The sequence below is a fragment of the Fopius arisanus genome, unplaced genomic scaffold (assembly GCF_000806365.1).
Source record: "Fopius arisanus strain USDA-PBARC FA_bdor unplaced genomic scaffold, ASM80636v1 scaffold00052, whole genome shotgun sequence".
Classification (NCBI taxonomy): domain Eukaryota; kingdom Metazoa; phylum Arthropoda; class Insecta; order Hymenoptera; family Braconidae; genus Fopius; species Fopius arisanus.
Genome location: NW_011887791.1, coordinates 480,088 through 500,770, shown reverse-complemented (window position 1 = coordinate 500,770; position 20,683 = coordinate 480,088). Strand labels below are relative to the sequence as shown.

At 37.2% G+C, this 20,683-nt stretch overlaps 1 protein-coding gene across 2 annotated transcripts; it reads left to right on the top strand.

The window, feature by feature from the left end:
- Positions 1-134: 134 nt before the first annotated feature.
- On the top strand, positions 135-20,422 carry Cht6 (Chitinase 6). 2 transcript variants are annotated; one of them, XM_011307217.1, is made up of 15 exons: positions 135-399; positions 6,737-6,797; positions 7,177-7,359; positions 7,447-7,706; positions 8,102-8,356; positions 8,635-8,820; positions 9,025-9,290; positions 9,439-10,665; positions 10,741-10,929; positions 11,102-11,176; positions 11,246-11,335; positions 11,403-11,856; positions 17,823-17,907; positions 18,132-18,266; positions 19,055-20,422. In XM_011307217.1, the coding sequence occupies exons 1-15, from the start codon at positions 391-393 to the stop codon at positions 19,498-19,500; spliced, it is 3,921 nt and encodes a 1,306-aa protein (XP_011305519.1). In that variant the 5' UTR covers positions 135-390; the 3' UTR covers positions 19,501-20,422. The 2 variants fall into 2 exon arrangements, with proteins under 2 accessions (XP_011305519.1, XP_011305518.1); XM_011307216.1 differs by having other exon boundaries at positions 11,099-11,176.
- Positions 20,423-20,683: the final 261 nt, after the last annotated feature.

Here is a 20,683-nt window from a genome sequence, read left to right as displayed (position 1 = left end):
GCCCCAGTACCTCGGATGAACGTTTGGAATGGGCAACTGGCAGAATCACGATGTCGGAGTCCTGGTGGGGCAGAATGAAGAGGTGGAGTTGAACCGGCAATGAACACCCATGAAAGTAACAGTGCTGTCTAGCACTTTGGTGCATGCGAAAGGATTTACTCTCGACTTCAGTCATTATTTCTGTGCCTCTGTGACTCCAAGATTCCTTCGATTATTCCCAATAAATCATCACTACAAATCATAACGAATCATTGCGAATCAATACAAATCATTACGAATCCAGAAATATAAAATTGCCAAGTGAATTTTTGTGTTCTGCTGTTATCATCGAGATGTTTTGAGTAACTCATCAATTTTTCAACGTTAAATAAGAGGAAGTCATTATCCATAATGAATTGGGTGAGTGCATTTCCTAGATTTCATAAATAATTCGGGGAATGAATACAATAATGTATGTTCGGTGAATGGAGAGTTTTCTTAACGATTCAGTTAAATTCTCAATCAATTTCATTATATTTTTTATTGTCGGTTTGTGAGTAGAGAAATAATTTTCTCTTCGCTTTGTGCAGATTTTTCTATTTCCTTTCCTCGTTGAGCTCTGTTGAGACAACGGATGAACTTTCGTTAGAAATACCGAGTGCTAGATGATTGTGTTGTACCGGAAAATTTCGTAATTGGAAATTTTTCAATATTGTGATGACACAAGAGAGGATTTACGCCAATCATTTGCCAAATCTCTGAATAAAAAATTGCAAATCGTATCAATAAAATATTTAATTGATTCCCTTTTCTCTCTGAATAATTTATTAAAACTAGAAATTTTGACTAGTCAATTTTCAATCATAATTTAATTTAATACCTCAAACAATTTCATAATCTCCAATCAATGTGTAAATAAGCAAGACAGTAGAAAATACATACACGCGCATTTCTATTGTCCCACATGTGAAAATCCCGACAATTTTCCCAAAGGCGAGAGACTAGCATTGCAAAATCATAGAAAAATTATAGAACTCCATCGGCTCACAAAAAAAATGTGATTTCTAAATTGTTGTGCAGTGCCAAGGAAAAAAAACTAAATAACAGATGTTTAGGAATTTTCATGATTTAGAAAATCAACACAATTGTATAACAGAGTAGCTGGCTGGGTCTGTACTTTAAGACAAATTTAATGCCGCGGAAATAACAATAATTAGGAAGAAGGTATGTTTGTGAAAAAAAATAAAAAATAAAAACAGTCGGTGGCTTTCGAGGAAAAGAAAAGTAGTCAATCGTCCACGTGCGTAGTTCGAGTGGATAGTGAAAGCTAGAACGATGATCTTTTATTTATACGGAGGGAGAATACATATGTAATCTAGGAAGAGATCATCCCGACGACCTTCGTTGCTCCATTAATGTAGTTTAATTAAAGAAAGATTAAATGATTTCACAGATTGCACGAGGAAATTTCAATAGCTGATTGAAATATGTATGTAATTATTTTTTCCACTTTTAAATAGTCATTAACATGAAGAGCAATCCTCTGTAAATGATTATTAAATTGAAAGGTCGTAGGAATTCTCTGGCTACATTTGCAACTTCTCGCCTTTTTTATTCTAAAAAATTGATGAGCCGATTGAATGCAATTGGTGAGGGTGAGGTGATAATCAATCCATAATTGATCAACCAAAAATATAATCAGAATTAAAGTCATAATTAAATTGACTATCGAAAACTTTTTCATTTACATTATTTCACTGAAGTCTTACCATTTACCAGAAAATTAACATTCTTCAAATTTTTTAAATTACTTTCTGTAAATAATTGGAGAAGTACTGGCCATCTTCACAAATTAATGAAGTTCATCTCAAGTGACTTATTAATGTGAAATGGAATAGCTTCATTTATCCAGGAGATATTATTATACAATTGTATGAACAATTTGTACTGGCAATTTTAGAGGACTAATTACTATTGCCATGGCTGATAATTGGTATCAGTATAGACCCCCTGGAATGCATGGGCAATTGGCAATCAATAAAGTGATTGACCTTCCGAATGGGTGAAAAACTCTTCAACAAATTCCTTCATACATGAATAATATCGATAAGAGAATAAATCGTGAAAGGAGAATGAGTGGAGTTGCAACAAAAGTTTATAGCGGTCGTGTTAAAATACGTATAAATTTAAATTGAAATTCCCGAGGACGTTCAGCTGGTTGACCTTTCTCCAGTGCCTTCAGGCATCCTGGACTGGTCGAGAATTACAGACTTGTGCTTCCCATTTCTTCATACATCGACAGGTCTTCCAGGGAATCAGTATGCTTTACTGTACTTCGCTATGGAAATCTAACGCCCAGAGGTCTTGGCTTCGTGGAATTTTCGATTTCTAAATTGTTAATTGGGGGTAATTGTTGTGGGAAAATAAAATCACCCGCGTAGAAATCAACGTCAGTTTAATTTTCTTAGAAAGTGTGGAGTACTGCCGATTTTATTCAAATTTTCGTGGAGAAATAGTTTCAGAATGTTCCGGTATTCAGACGGAATCTAACGTAATATTCAAATTTTAGATGTAATTATGTCTCTCAAATCGGCATTGTATTAATTTCCTATCAATTGAACTGACTGTTGTCTAATTCGTTAGTCTTGAACTGTTATCCGTGAATATCTGTGAATATCTCATGATTGTAATTGATTAATTTGAAGAATCAGTGGAATTAATTGCTTAGGCTATTTTTTTATGAATGGTACTTGTTCAGATTTAATTTCCGAACTGCTTGTGTGTTCGGTAAGAAATTCGTTCAATTTCATGATTTTTTTTCTGCATATAAACTGAAAATTCCACTCCCTGCCTCTTTCCCGGTTATTCACCTTATTTGAATATTTAACATGGTTTCCTCGCCCGTCCTTTAAGGATTACATTATGCATTACAGCAATAAAAAATAAAATGTTCTTGAATTTTTAAGATATTTACTAGTCAAATGGCAACTTTCATGAACGGCTGCCACTTAAATTGCATTAAACTTCAAAAATTCCATTAACTCAAATTTTTCACTCTTCACAGTGAATTTATGTCTCGGGTCGACCTGAAACTCATCAGAATCCTGAAGAAGAATCCTCTAAGTCAATTTTCACCGGAGTCCAATTTAAAATCCGGTTCAGCCTCGTATGGCGACAAATCTCAATTTTTTCCCCTCATCTTAAATTTCTGTTCCCTTTTTTTCTCCTCTTAAAAATGCATATAGTATTTCCTCGACCTTTCGGTGTCTCGAAAAGAAACCAGAATGCAAGAGAGCTGTGCTCTTCAAGGTCGTATGGCCAACAAACCGCATACATTTCAAAAGATGCAAATTATCCCTGATAGAACTTCATTTTTATTTTTTCTGTGCAAAAGACAGAGAGACTCAAATCATATCCTCATTTTTATCACGATTATAAATCTCTTTTAATAAATATTGACGTCATTTTGAAATTAACAAAATGTTAATCTAAGGCGTCGCCTCTTGCTCTATCAAGAGGCTATGGATCTGACTCACTTTTACTTTTAAACTGGAATTTGCTAACGGGTCTTAGAACACTGTTACATCGTAGGAAATAAATAAACAGGTCTTCTTATCATCTGGGTATATTTCAGTTGATATAACTAAAATTTTCTACAGTGAAAATTTGGAAAATTGAATGGAAAATTGAAAACATCGTGATGCAACCGTTTCGTGGATGATTTTACTGGAATTTAGGCGATGGTCATGATGAAAGAAGAAAGTACCGATGAGATTAATCGGTTTACCCGTCATTACGTCATTTTATTGATTCTAAAGAGAAAATAAGGAACCGATTTTCTCATTTTAGTGGAGATTTTTCATTGCGCTGACAGGGACCATATGGATATTCGTGGAAAAATCAGGAATATCCTTTCGATTCTGATTTCTTTACCGATCTTTCCTTTCACCCCAACCTTCATTCAATAAAACATCTCGACCGGCCAATAATTTCTAAATAACATTTTATGAGTTGCAGCGGTAGTTCCGATACACAAGTGTCAAAGAATTCAATCGTTCGATAAAAATCAAGTCAATGAAGAATTTCATAACGAAATTAATTGAGATACGTAAAGTCCATCGTTATTCTAGCGTAACGTAAAGTGGATTCTCGCACGGTGTTCTCCTAAGCGTGTTACATTCATTAAAACTCCCACATGCTCATTACCGTGTTTGGAACAAAGTAAGAGCCTATCATACACGCAGAATATTCCCAAGAGAGTTCTATTCAACAAAAAATTGTAAAAACAACACCATTATAATAACCCACTTATCCATTACCAGACGCATTAAAGAGCCGATATTTCACACGTCGATAATTATCCCGATGGTATGCAATGCTCCACTTTCCCGAGTAAGAGTGATTTATTTTTATTTTTTTATTTTTCCTTTTTTTTCAACTCATGAAAATAATAGTCTCTAAGATATTGCTTTCATTCATTTTTCCCGTTCATTCAATTATCGCGTACGCAGATGGGAAAATAAAATTTCTCGATTAATTTGGGATGTACATCAATATTTTCAATTGAAATGTGTGGATTATTGATGTGATTAGTCCATTTAATTAAAAGAATTCAATTGGAATTAATTTTTCATTATTTTCCCGCTGCATAAATGTATATAAAAAAATTAAATTGGATTATTTATAATTAGTGAATTCAATTGGCAAGAGTGATTGAAGTAAAAAAAATTACTAGTGTCAGGTGAATTCGAATGTACATCAATATTTGTATTGAAAATGTGTGGATTTTTATATTCAAATTATGCGAATAAATTTGACAACAGGTATTATTGTTGCTAATGTATTTCGGGGGTCGGGTAATATAGTCATCCTCTAATTAACATTGACATGACGTTCCATCCGACGACGTAACGTCAGTTACGTCTTCTGGACCCGAAACACCGGCCCGAGAAAGTGGTCGAGTGTCTCGAACTCAGCCATTCCTTCTCTCTTTTTTTCCAAATTCTTTTTCTTGCTTTCTCTTTACACACGAGTTGCATAACAACACTGCAGCATCGCCTCATACATTCCCGAGTGTTTAATAAATGTAACATCTAATGTGTCATTAGACACTCCTCCCTGTCGTCAGTTTCTATTTACGCGAAAATAAATAATCTTTCGTTCATTATAATTTATTTCGTCAAATTTCTTCCACGATAAAATGGATGCGAAAATATATAGAAGATGTATATAATAGTCTTTTAGGGGGAATATATAAAAATATATGCAAAACATATTTTAAATATCGATAAGCAGATGATCCGCTCCCTTTTTGCGTTTTTTTTTTTAAAGGTATTGAAGTTTTTACAACTTCAACAATAATTGATGTACTGCAGGAAAATACATTTTTTTGAATAAATCAGTTTCAAATTTAATGGAAAATCCTATCAATTTTTTTTCCGGCGCTTGGACAGAAAAATTATGTGTTACCCCCGATTTTTTTTTGTCTAATAATCGGCAGGAAAGGCTACTGAGTTTTTCATAGAAATTTAGAAAGAATAGGGGGCATTTTTAACATTGAGATTCAGTTGAGAAAGAATTCCGAGAGAATGATTTGGACTTTGAAGTCTGGAACGATTGGATTTAAAAAACGATCAGAAAAGTTTTGGATATTTCGTTTAATAAACTTGGGATACACAACGCTAAATATTCCAGAAGGAAAGGCATTTCACATTTTAGTTTTTCTGTAAGAATGATTATGAAATCTTGTTCATAATCAAGTTTAAGGAAAAATGTTGGGTGACATTTTGAATGAGAAATTGGAAAGCTAGACGATAAAAAATGAATATTTTCTCCAATGATTCACCAATGAAAAATCCGTAATATAAAAAATGAATTGATAAACGTGTGGAAAGGAAAAATATTGCACGCTTTGTTATTTTAGTTGTGAAAATAATAATTTTACAGCTATTACGCGCCCGAGCGATTTTACGAGACGTTGAAAAAAAAAATCAATTTGGAAAATTTATGATCTACAAAAAAGTTCTCGATAGTCCACCGCAAGACTAGCGGTTAACGAACCCAATAATCAATAGTCCGACTCTATAACTGTAAAAATTTATATATGATACGTTCTCCATTTTTTTTTTTAAAGAGATGAGTATTTTTTTATCGAAGTTCAAAGACACTGGGCCCAAGTGGATTTTAACTGTTTATTCAACGCAAACACGTCAATAACGTGACGACAATAGTAATCGAGTCGTAAAATAATCTCTATCCGCATTCTGCTGTGTCCGTGGAATAAAAAAAAACTGGGAAAAGGGTGTCTTGTATTTTCCAAACGGATGTTGCAGGTACAGACGCACGTAGAAATGTTAGTGTAGACGTGCTACGAGGCGTGTCACTTCCTCTGGAGACCATTGCCCAATACAATTAATGTTACATTGCAAGTCAATTACGATGCAAAATTTTGCTAATGAGATACACTGTAAAAAAAATACTGAAATATCCGTAAAAATTGAATTTCGGTGCTTCCTTGACATGTCTGGGTCACGAGCTAATAAATTATTCCATTATAATAATTAATTATCATTTCATAACTATAACTGAGATTGAATTCAGTGTCAATTAAAAATTGTCACAAAATTTTCCATTTATCTTGAATTTAATTTGTTTCAAGGTAATTGAATTTTTTTACTTGAAATTTCAAGTGTAATTTTCCAACAGTGCAGTGGGGTCTTATTTATTAATTAATATTTCAATTTTATTTATTTTACAGGGTCTTAGGGCGACGACGTTGATCCTCTGGGTAGTGATAGGACTTTCAGCTATCAGAGATTGTAAGTGGCACCATAAAAATTCATAGAGATAAAATGATTGCGTCGAAAGAAAGTCGTTTTCCCTTTTTTGTAGAGAAATTCTTTTCTCCTCCCAAAAATATATATTTTCCCGAAAAATCGAGTGGTCGACGGCAGCTATGATGTACCGACGATGTATCGATTATGCCATCATCAATGGATAAATAATTATGGAATATTTAAAACGAAAGTCCATCGTCTGAATTTCTCTCAACTAGTTTTCCCTGCCCTCCATTCACATGTAGAAGTTCCACTAGTCTTTTCACTTGTTCATTTCGACGAGTGCCACCAACGTAATCATGCATAATTAATTAATTCTATTGAGGCAACAGATAAAAAAAATCGATGCAATTTGATTTAGGTAATGGAGATCAAAGAGTCGTATGTTATTACACAAATTGGTCGGTGTATCGGCCAGGAACGGCGAAATATTCACCGCAGAACATAAATCCATACCTCTGTACTCATCTTATTTATGCCTTTGGGGGTTTCACCAAGGATAACACACTGAAGCCATTCGACAAATACCAAGATGTTGAGAAAGGTAGTGAAAACATTGGCATGATAAATTACCCTGAAATGATTGAAATTGCAGTCCGAGACATCAAGGTTTACGGATAATTGGTTTTAGGTGGATATGCCAAGTTCACTGGTCTCAAGACGTACAATAAAAACTTGAAGACAATGCTAGCCATCGGTGGATGGAATGAGGGCTCCAGTAGATTTTCACCTATGGTGGCTGATCCAGAGAGGAGGAGGGAGTTGGTGAAAAACTCAGTGAAATTTCTCAGACAAAATCATTTCGATGGTCTCGACCTCGATTGGGAGTATCCGGCATTCAGGGACGGCGGCAAACCCCGCGATAAAAATAATTACGCCGATCTTGTTCAGGTCTTTTTTTTCATTAATTATCCTTCCATTGCGAACACTTGGAATTGTTTACGACTTTTTAAACAGCAAATGTCTCAACGAGTGCAGAGAAACATTCAGTCAACAAAATTTATATGAAAATAGTAAAAACAGGATTTATTTCTCAATTTGTGTTTTATCTTTACATTTATTCTTTCATAATGAAATCTTGATGAATTAGTTGACTTCTTAAATATTTACATCAGGGATAATAATAAAATGGATAATAATGAAACAGAAAGGAAAAAGATGTTTAAGGGAAATTTCTTAGAGGTCCAGGGGTAGCTATGACTCAATAGACATTATCTCATAATCTGATTTCCAGTTTTATTTTTTTCTACGTGAATAGACCAGTTACAATGTTGAAATTTTTACAGGAATTGAGAGAAGAGTTTGAAAAGGAATCGTTGAAAACAGGTAGACCACGACTTCTTCTATCAATGGCAATACCCGCTGGGATTGAGTATTTGGAAAAAGGATACGATCTCCCAAGACTGAACGAATATCTCGATTTCTTCAATCTCCTGTCTTACGATTATCACTCGGCCTTCGAGCCTGCGGTCAACCATCACTCGCCGTTGTACGGACTCGAAGAGGCTAATGAGTACAATTATGACAGTGAATTAACCATCGTGAGTATATATTGCTATCACCAGGTCTGGGTAAACTGAAAAAAAGCCAACAATGTACCATCTCCATTAAAATTTACAACAAAATCATTTTCTTCAGCATTTATCCGATTCTCACAAGTCATTTTGCACATGAATAAGAAAAAAAGATTAAATGACGATCAATCGCTGAATACTTGATCGATTCATTTTTTTTCTCAGTGTATCCCTTAGGAGAATATATCAGAATATATCAGAATATATTAGAATATATCTGGATTCTCCCCAATTTTTTATTCTAGGATTATACGATAAGTTATCTCTTAAATCATGACGTTTCGTCTGAGAAAGTTGTACTTGGAATACCCACCTATGGAAGATCCTATACACTTTATAATGCAGAAGCAACGGATATAGGAGCTCCAGCTGATGGACCTGGAGAGGAAGGAGATGCAACTAGAGAGAAAGGATACTTGGCGTATTACGAAGTGAGCTCCAGAATTTTCATTATCTCAATTACTACATTTTATCTCGTAAATTAAAAAAAAAATGGTCCAATAAGCAAATATTAATGATAAATCATCAATTCCAATTCGATAATTGAAGAAATCTTTTTAAATGGATTTTTAAATGGAATTAATAATTTACTTATTGAATGAATGAATGAATGTGTAATGAACTTTTTTCCCAAGATTTGCGAAAATATAGCGAAATCAGACGAATGGGAAGTGGTTCAGCCGAATGAAAAGGCAACGGGGCCCTACGCTTTCCGAGGAAACCAATGGGTTGGCTACGACGACGAGAATATTGTCCGGGTGAAAGCATTTTACGTTAAAGAGAAGAAACTGGGAGGCATTATGTTCTGGTCCATTGACAACGACGATTTCCGGGGGAAGTGTCATGGACGTCCGTATCCACTCATTGAAGCTGCCAAAGAGGCTCTCCTCTCCGGAAATGAGTACGATTAATTAAATAACACTCACTATCTAATTATTCACAATTATTCATATCACAATTAAATACCAATTTTATGAGTATTTTTTGGATTTGAATCGAGAATGAATGTGATATTTTTAATTTGTTAAAAAAAAATTTGGAATCTTCAGGAAAATCTCGGAGATATCGAAGCCAACGGGTTCTCGAAAAAAGACAAAGCCTCAAACAAGTCGTACATCAGATACCTCAACAGAACGAAAATACTCATCTCCTCGGCGATCAGGTTCTAAACCACCTCGAAAGCGTCCATCCTCCACTCGATCGACCCCTCGTTCCAAGATTGCTTCAGAAGATACAGTTGAATCTCGAGAATCGAGTGAAGAACGTGGCACATCGACTCGGCCCCGCAAAACGCGTCCAAAATTCCGCACAGGAACTCACAGACAAGAGCAAACAAGAAAAATAGAGCGAACGGAAGAAGACCCATCTCCCTTCAGCAACAGTCTAACCACACCGGAGCCTCCAACGACCCCAGATCCAGGGTCAGACTTCAAGTGCGAGGACGAGGGCTTTTTCCCTCATCCCCGAGACTGCAAGAAGTATTTCTGGTGTTTGGACAGTGGTCCCAGCGGTCTTGGAGTGGTTGCTCATCAGTTCACATGCCCATCTGGTCTAGTCTTCAACAAAGCAGCCGATTCCTGCGATTATCCTCGCAATGTCGTCTGCCCAAAGGCGAAAGCATCTCCGACGACTCCTAAACCCACCCCTACGAGCAAAACAACCAAGAGAACTACAACTGCCAGTCCAGAGATTGAGGGAGACGATGAATACGAGTATGAAGAAGATGAGGAGAATTCAGCTGGAGAGGAGGAAGAAATTCCTGTTAGCACAACTGCAAAGCCTTTGTTGTATAAGACAATTAGTAGAAATAGACCGACCACTTCGAGTAGTACTACAAGTACTGAAGCAACGACGACTCAAGGAACTATTGAGACCTCTAGAGGATTCAAAGGAATCGAAGATGGAGAGGGCGATGACACTGAGGATCCCAAGGTCCTCAAAGAATTGATTGATTTGATTAAGAAAGCCGGAGGGATTGAGCAGCTTGAAAAACAACTGCATCTGCAGGAAAAGGGTCTAGTTGGTGATACCACTGAGGGTAGTTTAGCTACTCCAGCTACGATCAGTAGGAGTTTATACGAGAAAGTGCTGAATCGACAAGCCACGAAGCTCTTTGGAGGGTCTAGTGGAAAGGATACGAAGCAGGTGACAAATTCGAGGGGTTCACTCCAGAATGGACCGGGGAAATCGCAATTCGAGGGGCTTGATGAACTGCCAGAGGTGAAGAACTTGAGGAGAATAAATAAGCATCAGTATGTGACAATTGCACGCCAGAGGTGAGTGCGGTATATTTTTTTGGAGTCTTGGCTCAGGTCAAGTTTCTTTGATATTGAGTTATTTCATCGGTTCAGATCTTCAACGAATGAACCTGCAGTGAGCGAGGATGAACTTTCTAATGAAGAAGTTGAAGAGGACAATGATGATGCATCCTCTGATGATCGCGAAGTGAGTAATCCTCCGGGGAAAGAGAGAAATTCGTATCTGAAACGAGTAACACCTAATTACGTCAACATCCGTAGATCTCGACCGACCACTCCAGCGTAAGTCAATCAAGATCATATAAATCTGAGTCGAATACATATAATCTAATTCAAATTTTGCGTTAAAAAAAACTTGTTACAAAAAACTCGTTGAGTAAAAAACTCCAGTGAAAATACTTTCATCGGAAATAACTTTGGCGAAAGTTACACAATGATCATTTTTATACAGAAGTGACGGTGATATCAAAGAAAGCGGCTCCCAAGAAGAAAATTCTTCAAAATTTTCCCGCAAACAGCACAACAGAAAGTAAATAGCGTTCACTTATTTTAGTTCGCCTCGTTTCTTCGTGAAAGCTACATTTTTTTTGGGTTTCAGTTTTGAAAACGACGAGGAACCAGCGAATAAACCATCATCCACTGAATCCATTGAGGAAGTCTCTCAAGAATCAAATACTCCAAAATCCAGGTATTTATAACCTGTAACTTATGATTTTTTTATTATCGCAGATATGCAAGTATTTTCGTTATTCTAGATACACCAATATTCATCGCTTCAGAAGTACAACGGTATCATCCACGGAATCCGAAGATCCTGTTAAATCTTCAGAAGAAACCTCAGAGTCTCCCCCAACTAGTCCCCTAGAGCTGACCCCAACCGAGCCCCAGGTCTTCTCAACTCCCTCCCCTACCACAGAGGCATCAAAGTCCTCCACAGAATTTCTCCCTGAAGTCACAAACCCCACAATAAGCACAACACACCAGCCAGCAACAGAGCCAGTTAAACTGGTAGAGAACTCAGTCACTGAAATACTACTAACAACATTCCCAGCACCATCGACCCCTCGCACAACTCCTTTACCAAGGACAACAGTATCAGCAGTATCATCACCTAGACCCTTTGGATATTCTCGACGAACACGTCCAACGACAACATCACCATCATCAACAACACCAACACCATCGACAACTGAGCAATCAAGAGCCAAGGTGAGTAACAGACCAACGAGAAACTTTGCGAGGTCGTCGAGCTCGTATCAAAATCGGGTAAGAACACGAACAAGAGCATCGACAGTGTCCAATTACATCAATCAATCAGTGGAGGACAATTCTAATGAGGTTACTTCAGTGGAACCTGAAGTCCAGACTATTAAACGATCGAGGCTGGGGACAAGGAGAGGGGGAGTTAGATATTCGTCAAGAACAACAACGGAAAGTTATAAAAGTACGTTAACCACACTTGACGCTATATCGACCTCGAAATTCAGTTCGAGAAGAGGAGGAAGACTCACTTCTACCACTGAAAACACGACAAATCCTTCTGGAATTGCCAGAAGAAGAAGACCCACAGACAGCAAAATAATTCGAATTTCATCGGATTATTCTGAGCGACTTAAGCAACCGAACTCGGAATTTATTGAGAATAATGAGGATGATGAGAAAATCACGAAAATTCGAGTATTCAAAGTTGATGAAGACGTATCCAATGTGATTGATCCATCGGGGGTGGAAAATGAGACGCCAAAATCTACAGAGTTATTGAATTCGATATCAGAGACACCGAGTTCGATTTCAGAAACATCGACTTTGAGTCCATCGACATCGAATTTCATTCCGGAGACATCGAGTCTAATCCCGGAGACATCGAATTTAATTCCAGAGACATCGAGTTTAATTCCAGACACATCGAGTTCGATACCTGACTCGTCAATTTCTGATGGGCCTGTCTCTACATCAACGATTTTCACGCCTACGGAAGTTTTCACAGAAATTACAGAAGCTGCTGACACTAATTTCACAACCGACATTACAACAACTCTCGATGATACCAATTTAGATAATAGCACTGCAGATAATGAACAGCCGGGAAAGGAGAATAAAAAATCATTGAAAAGGAAAGTCTTACTGAGAAGGCGTCCAGTGACTCCCACCTCGACGGAAAGCTCAACGATCGAAGTGAAAAGAAGGAGAAAAGTTCTGAAGCTCGTCCGACCGCACTTGGAAGGTGCCTTTAACGAATTACCATCAGCTGAAGAACCCGAGGTTGTCTTCAGCTCCAGGTACAATGAGAAATCGACGACTCCATCAATTTCATCATACGATGAACAAACGGGACCGACTAAACCCCCAGCGGAGTCTCAGCACAATGAAATTACGACAGATTTAATTGACAAATTAACAACGATCTTCGATAATTCAAGAAAACCAACAATCATTCCCACGACAATTCTCGAAGATGAGATGACGACAGAAAGTGTTGCAACCCTGGGGACTGAAAAGCCATCAGATGATGATAATCTATTAGAGACGACAATAAATTCAACGGAACCAGAACTTGAAGAACCAAGAACAATACCAACAACAGTTTCAACGACTTCAGTAAGTACAACAGCATCAGATCCTGTTTCCAGATTTGTGCGGAGGAAATTTGTGAGGAAGCGTCCGGCCTTCTCATCAACAACTGCAACACCTCCAATATCAACGCGGAAATTCGGTGTTTCGAGGTCGTCAGGAAGATCAACAACAGATTCTTCCAATAGTGGGATAAATTCTCGCAGGAAGGGTCTGTTTGTTCGAAGACGACCGGTCCCTTCCACCACAGCTAGTGCAATTGAAGACACCGATGTCAATGAAGAACAACAAACATTCTGGAATCGCCGCACAACACCAGCAACGACTATTGGACTGACCCCAATCTACGACTCAGAAACGTCATCCACACTAATTTCTAAAGAACCCGATTCATCCCCTGAAGAATCCTCTGACAAACTGGGGAACGCCGTTGGTTTTCGAACGGGCAGGAATCGATTCATTGGTGAAAACGAAGCCGAGCCCACAAACATCGATGAAGATGAAGATGATGGAGTCTTCAAGCCTCCAGTACAAAACAGCAGAGGAAATTTGATAAAAAAACAGTCAAATGTTCCCGTAGGCTTCTGGCAGAGTCAAAATCCAAAGACTCGATCCTACCCCCGAAAACCAACGACAACCGAGTCATCAGTCACGGAAACCCTCATCCCAGCCCGAAAATTCGATTATGTAGCTGATGCATTACTTAGAAAACAGCAGTCTCAAAAACCACCATCTAATACCCCACCAACACCAAAACAATCAGTCACAAGATTAGTAACATCAGTCGTTGAATCTGGAACAACAGAACGACAGATTATTCTCATTAAGACTAAATACTCGTCATTAACATCAGCAACAAAAATACCATATGACAATTCCCTTCATTATGATAAGGATTATCCCTCCTCCGAGGACCAGAGATACTTCTTACTGAATGAGATTCATGAACCAACCGAAAGAGCTGTTGAAAAATCAACATTACCCATTGAGCGTGTGTTCGCAAGACGCGCGCGTTATTTTGTAACTGAACCCAGTATTGAGTCATCTACCATCGAGATCGAATCAGTCTTCAACGATCTCGCGGGTAGAGAAAGAATATAGGCTCGCACAAACGCCAATTAGTTATAATATTTAAACAATTCTCATCATTCGTAATCAAACAATGCATCATTCATGAATGTAACAAATTGCCATGACGATAATAATCACGAGCTATGCTTCAAAAAAAAAAACAAACAAAACCACCAATACGACTAATGATCTCGACCTTGAACGTCGAAAATGTCGTTCCACGCTTTGACAAATCCACAATGAACCAAAAATGATAAATGAACCTGCACTTGAGAGCAAATGGAACACCTGAGAGATAAATTTTGTAGCGAACTTAAGGCCACATCTATATGATATTTTTCAGAACCTGCTAATTGCTGAGAAGCCTGATCTACCGACACTGAAGCAGCTGATTGATGATAACTATGGAAGTACAAGGTCGTTTGATACTTCATTGAAAAGTACGCAAATGTATGTCAATTCACTCGATGACGAGATTGAGAATAAATTACCGCAGACTATTGATTCCGATGGGATCAAAGTGAGGGTCAAAATTTTGGATGATTATGGAAGTGGAGAAGTTAAAATCAACGAGTTCGCTATCCTGAGTTTACCCCACGGGGCTATCAATCCAAACGTTACCAGTACTGTCCTGAAGATCGAAGTTATCAATGACTCAGCAGAGCGATTGATACCTGACAAAGTCGAGGCTCTGGAGAATCGACTGTCAAGAAAAAAAAGAATCGAAGATCAGAATGTCACCGGCGAATTATCTCAGAGAAGTTCTAGAAGGAGAGTGAGAGTTCAGCAGCCAACAACTCCTAATTCGATTGATAATAGAAGAAATGGGCGAAGAAGGGTTTCTAGGATAAATTCTGTAGATCAGAATGCTCAAAATACAGAAATTATCAATATTTCTTCAACGACTCCAATGTCTGTGGATGAACAAATTAATACGACCGTGAAACCAACTACTCTGCGTGGCAGTTCAGTGGTGATTCACAGCAGTGATGAACCTGTCAAAGGATTCTTCATTACTAAAAGTCTTGCAGAACTTCCTAACATGACTGAGAAAATTGGTGTAACGGAGTTTACGACAGAAATGCCTTCTTCCACTCCTCAAGATGTGATTTATACAACAGTTAAAGAAGATGATAATGTTTTTACTAGACCTGTTACTACGAGAAGCTATCACTTACGGAATAATGAAATTGGCGATGAACAGGATGCACCTCTTACAGAAGGGACGACTCCTGAAGCCTTCACCAATGATTTAACAACGGCTTTTGAGCCCGATGAAAGGACTCTCAACGCTGAAATAAGGGAAGATCGTGAGGTAACTACAATGAAAACAGAAACAACAGTTTATCATCCGTCGCAAATAATTGAGGACAAAAAATTATCAAATGAAACGTACGTCAACGATGAAGATGATGAGAGGGAAACGTTTCCTGTAGCTTTTAGGGGTGAAGAAACGACGACGCGTTCCGTTGATGAGACGTCAATTTACGATGGCTTACAGGAAAAACTGAATGAATTGAACTTCGTAACAGGTGAAAGTAAGGAAGAATATACGACGACGGAAAGTTATTACGATACAATGGTGTTCACCACACCCAGAAGTATTACTACTATGGTGAATGATGTGCCATCAATGGACGTTTCACCAGACGTTGAAGACAGTACGATAAAGTTAGAAGTGAATGAAAGTTCGACGAAAACTCCGGATACAATTCCAACAATTTCGATTGATGATGTAGTCGATGGAAGTAATGAGAATGGATCAACGATAATTCTTAAAATAATCACATTTTCACAAGAAGAGGAACAACAGTCCAATGCAACCACAGTGTCAACAACAGAATCATCTGAAGTGACTCCTCCCATGCCAGAAGATACCGGAGACTCTAGTCCAACTGTCCCAAACCCACGAACGTCTTCATCAACTCTCATGACTTCTCCATTAATAACTCTTCTATCATCTTCATCAACTCCTATGTATACCTCCACATCACCACCATCTACCCCTGAAATCGTACCGGAGAGAACTCGAACAGGTGCTCGAACACGAGGAAGAGTTCGCTTCAGACAATCATCAACAACTTCCGCTCCTAGAGAGCGAAAGCCCCGTCCATTCTCAACAATTCGCCGGCAATCACAATTCCTTAAAAATCGATCAGAGTCTTCAGAATCATCAGAGGAAAAACCTCGAGTAATAACCCCACAGCAACCATCACCTCCAACGAAGTCATTGCCATCTTCACCCACCGCGAAAAGTAGAATATTTTCCCGGGGCCGAGGGCGAGGGAGAATTCGTCAAACTTCGAGCACGACGACTGAGCAAAGTTTCCCAGTGATTGAGACATTCACGGAAGTATCCGCAGAAGCATCCACTGAAGTCTTCGAAAGTAAAGATGACAATTCGAAAAGGGAGGCTATCCTCAAGACTCCTCAAACAGAATACACTAAAGAAGACGATCAAATCATCGCCGAGAGCAGTCATACGGATGTCTTTGGGGAGGTCAGTTTATGAAAAATGATGAACAAACGACTAAGTTATAAATAAAATCCAGAAGATACCTCTGATGCAAATAAATACGCCTATTGCTATTGCTGTGGGTCTCTTCTCCGAGTCCTAGTTCTAGTTCATCTTCAGACCACATGGAGATAAGAATCATTTTCCCCCCCCACAAATGCTAATAACAGTGGACGGTTTAACAATATCAAGATGATGGATCTTATCCTGTCATCTAACACCTCAATAATTCAGCAGAATTGTGGGACACATTGGGCTTCGTCGAACACAACAAACATGGCTACTTCTTGAATAACAATCATTCTGTTTTTTTTTATGCCTCTGAATTTCTGTTCAGCTCTTGTTTATGATGTTCTAAAGTGTGTGCTTTTGATTATGCCGCGTTTTTCATCATATCTGTACGTTAAATTTCTCCCTGTCGATTCTACGAGTGCCCTTTCAATGCGAAGCACGAATTCTATCATTTTGAGATTCCCAAAAAAAACAGAAATTTGAAAATCAAACCTTCCATTATAAATATACAAATTAACATAGCATCATTATATTAATATGAACATCAGTAAAGAGTCAATGAACCGATTGAATCGAACCAATATGAATGATAATCCTCACAGAAATAAATAAATTAATAATAATAATTGACAAAACAATTATTTCGATATATATAATTATCGATGGAATATCTTCATGATTAAAATGAAAATTCATAATTGAATATGAATAGTAAAAAATGGGAATTACTTTTTACGAGAGAAGATTAGATTAGATAAGAGAAAATTTATAATTTCTGGTTCAGATATGATGAAAAGTCTCATAAACAATCCGGTTGCAAAGCACGACTTTGCACCCTGGTTGTAACATATACTATTTTCTTCTGTGAATAGTCTAGATAGTACTTCCTGTATTAACGCTTGCGATTAGTTTTTCTCTCTTTGTCTAATTGATCACAAGACGGATTGTTATTGTTTCAGTGATATTTTGTAGGATGGATTCTGTTAATGAATTTATTGATATTCAGGTCGGAGCGTTGAAGAGCCCGGGAGCCATCTTGAGAAAGCCTGGAATTATTGCTAGACCCACTACTTCCAAGAGCTACGCTATTGGTTAGTGAACATATGAAAATTAGAATACATGCAGGGAAATACATAATCAGAATGACATGCCTTTTAATGAATCAAATTTATCAGATAAATATTTTCTAAAGCTATCGATATGTCCCAAGAATAATTATATTATTATTATTATTTTCTATTGTCTTTTGAAATCCAGTGAATTTCATAATTTTATCGTGTTTATTCACCGATTTTCCTAATGACTGTAATTCCAGAATATGAAACCGCAGATCGCCGTTACTCTAGTAAATTCGTGGTGCCTTCAGTAGAAAATAACGACCAAACGGGTCGTGCCCAGGAAGTCGCAGTGTCACTGATAGATCCATCAGTGCTCGCTTCCTTCAAAACAGGTAAAAGTCCCCCACCAGTAAAAAATCATTCCATTAAAAAAAAAAAACAATTGCATTACATCAAAGTTTAATTGACGTTACTTTCTTCATAATTATCTATCTCTCTCGTTCCTCTTGGTATTGGTACTCTACATCTCTAAATTAATTCTCTAATTGATTTCTTCCCTCCAGCTATGAAAGAACTCAACGTTTCACCATTCAACTAACAATCTAAAAAAATACTCTCGACTATCATCATTTAAGTCTCCGGATGGTGCAGAGACTCTCCAACAAATCTACGTAATTAATTATTACATCATCTTCATCTTTGTATTTGTGAATGTTAGAGAGAAATCTTATTAGATAGCTGTCTTCATTTACTAACGAATTCTGTAATGAAGTCACATCAACACTGGGGGCTCCATCGTACTAATATTTCTGAAACCAATAGATTCATAGAAAAATATTAAGAACATCTTGTAGAATTTTTTCACTGAATAATATTACCCATGTCATTGATTAATTAATTTCGAAACAAACTTGGAGATAATTAGCCCTGTTTTTTCAATGATCCTTGAAAATAGTAGATTTATCAAAAATATGTACCGAAACCTTCGACCTTCGTTATACATCATAAAATTCTCAGCAGTAAATATCTTTTGATTGTTCCCCTAAACTCATCAGTTTACACACATCTAAGAACAATCCCCTATTTTTTAAATCGAATTTCACTCCACAATGTGCAATTCCCTAACGACGGAAGAATAGTAAAATCGTAAATAAACATGAAGAGATTGTGTTATGGATAGGTAAAGAAACGTTAACGAATCGAGGTGCACAGAGGCATAAAAACGAAGAGTTTGAAGGTATCACTGAAACACCGATTACGAGGACGACAATTTCGAGAAGAAGACAACGGCCTACATCTGCCTTTCAAGATGCTCAAGTCACTTCGCATAAACCAAGACGCCCTGCCATTATTGATTACGATTACTACGTTGATGAAGAGGTGCGCATCTCAGTGAAACCTGAGCTGAAGAATAAAATCTACGTAACAGCGAGTGGAAGGATTGGATGCCTGGACCAGGGAACATTCGCACATCCGTATTCTTGTAAAAAATTTATCACCTGCGCGAAAATGGTGGGAGGACAGGTGGTACCCACTGAGTACTCATGCCCCAATAAATTGTCCTTCGATCCTGTCGGAGGCATTTGTAATTGGTCCGCTGGACTCGGGTGTAAAGAGTCTTTGTAATCAGAATTATTCTTTTTTTTTCTACTTTTGTAACTGAGATAATTTTCTTAAATCTGCCATTGATGTAATAGCAAAAGAGAAATATCGAGATCAGTGGAGGCAGAGGAAAATGCCGAAGGACTTCTTCGTGGATTCTAAGATTGTCTACATATGAGCCATCGGATAATTTTTTTTTACTCCAATTCATTACAACTTTTAACGTTATCTCGTACTCTGATAAATTGTTTCGTAGGCATTATGTAATGGATATTAAACATATTTCTTAGTTAAATAGTAATCAGTTAGCCATATGTATAATTCGTTTAAGTACAGCGTCGTGATATTATCGATAAATGTAATGATTCTTATTAATTCATCAATTTTTTTTGTATATACTAATTGATTGTAAATAAGGCTCTGAATATTAAAAAATACTGTATAATGATTGTATTCAACACTTAACAATACCATTTTTTTTCCAAATTAAAAACTATGAAAATGGAGATAAAAATTGGAAAGCTATTGGCGTTGAGAATATTTTTATAAATTTTTTTCAGGGGATAATCTTCATATGGAGTAAGATTTTATTCAATGAGCTAATGGGGAATATCAAATCACGAGAGGACAGGGGGAGCAATTAATTGGTACAAGAAAATCCATTCATAATGCGTGACCAATGAAAGTTGCGCGATAAATCGAATTGTTAATCCCATTGACAATGTAAACATAATATTCAAGCATAAAACGTAGATAAAAAATATCTTCATGAATTCAGTGAGATCGTCGGAAATTCCCAATTGATGATTCACGTCTTCAATTCTTCCCCAATCCTTGATGATGGTGATGAATTTTTGTTTTGAAAAGGCGAACAATGTCCACAATATAGAGCACTCGAAAAATTTAATTGCCACAATTAAAATTATAAGTAACATTCCAAAATGATTGCAACTTATTCAGACGATTGAGTGTCCGCAGATTAAATTGATTCAATTATTAGCATTAATTGAAATTCATGCATTTCATGAAAAATCACCGATTGTGCAGTTTAAATTTTGATTGACTCAGCGGATTGTCCGGTAGAATTTGTAGATAAAATTCCTCAAATCATGTCAAATTGGCAAAGTATAACTATCCATGTAGTTATCAAAGTGACAACCTGCAACAGTATTAATATGTGATAACCACGACTTGATGAAATTTCAGA

Excerpts from the sequence above, each read along its gene's own strand:
- Cht6 (XM_011307216.1), top strand. Across the intron at positions 7,360-7,446 it reads ATACCAAGATGTTGAGAAAG|GTGGATATGCCAAGTTCACT; the intron begins GTAGTGAAAACA and ends AATTGGTTTTAG. Across the intron at positions 7,707-8,101 it reads ATTACGCCGATCTTGTTCAG|GAATTGAGAGAAGAGTTTGA; the intron begins GTCTTTTTTTTC and ends AAATTTTTACAG.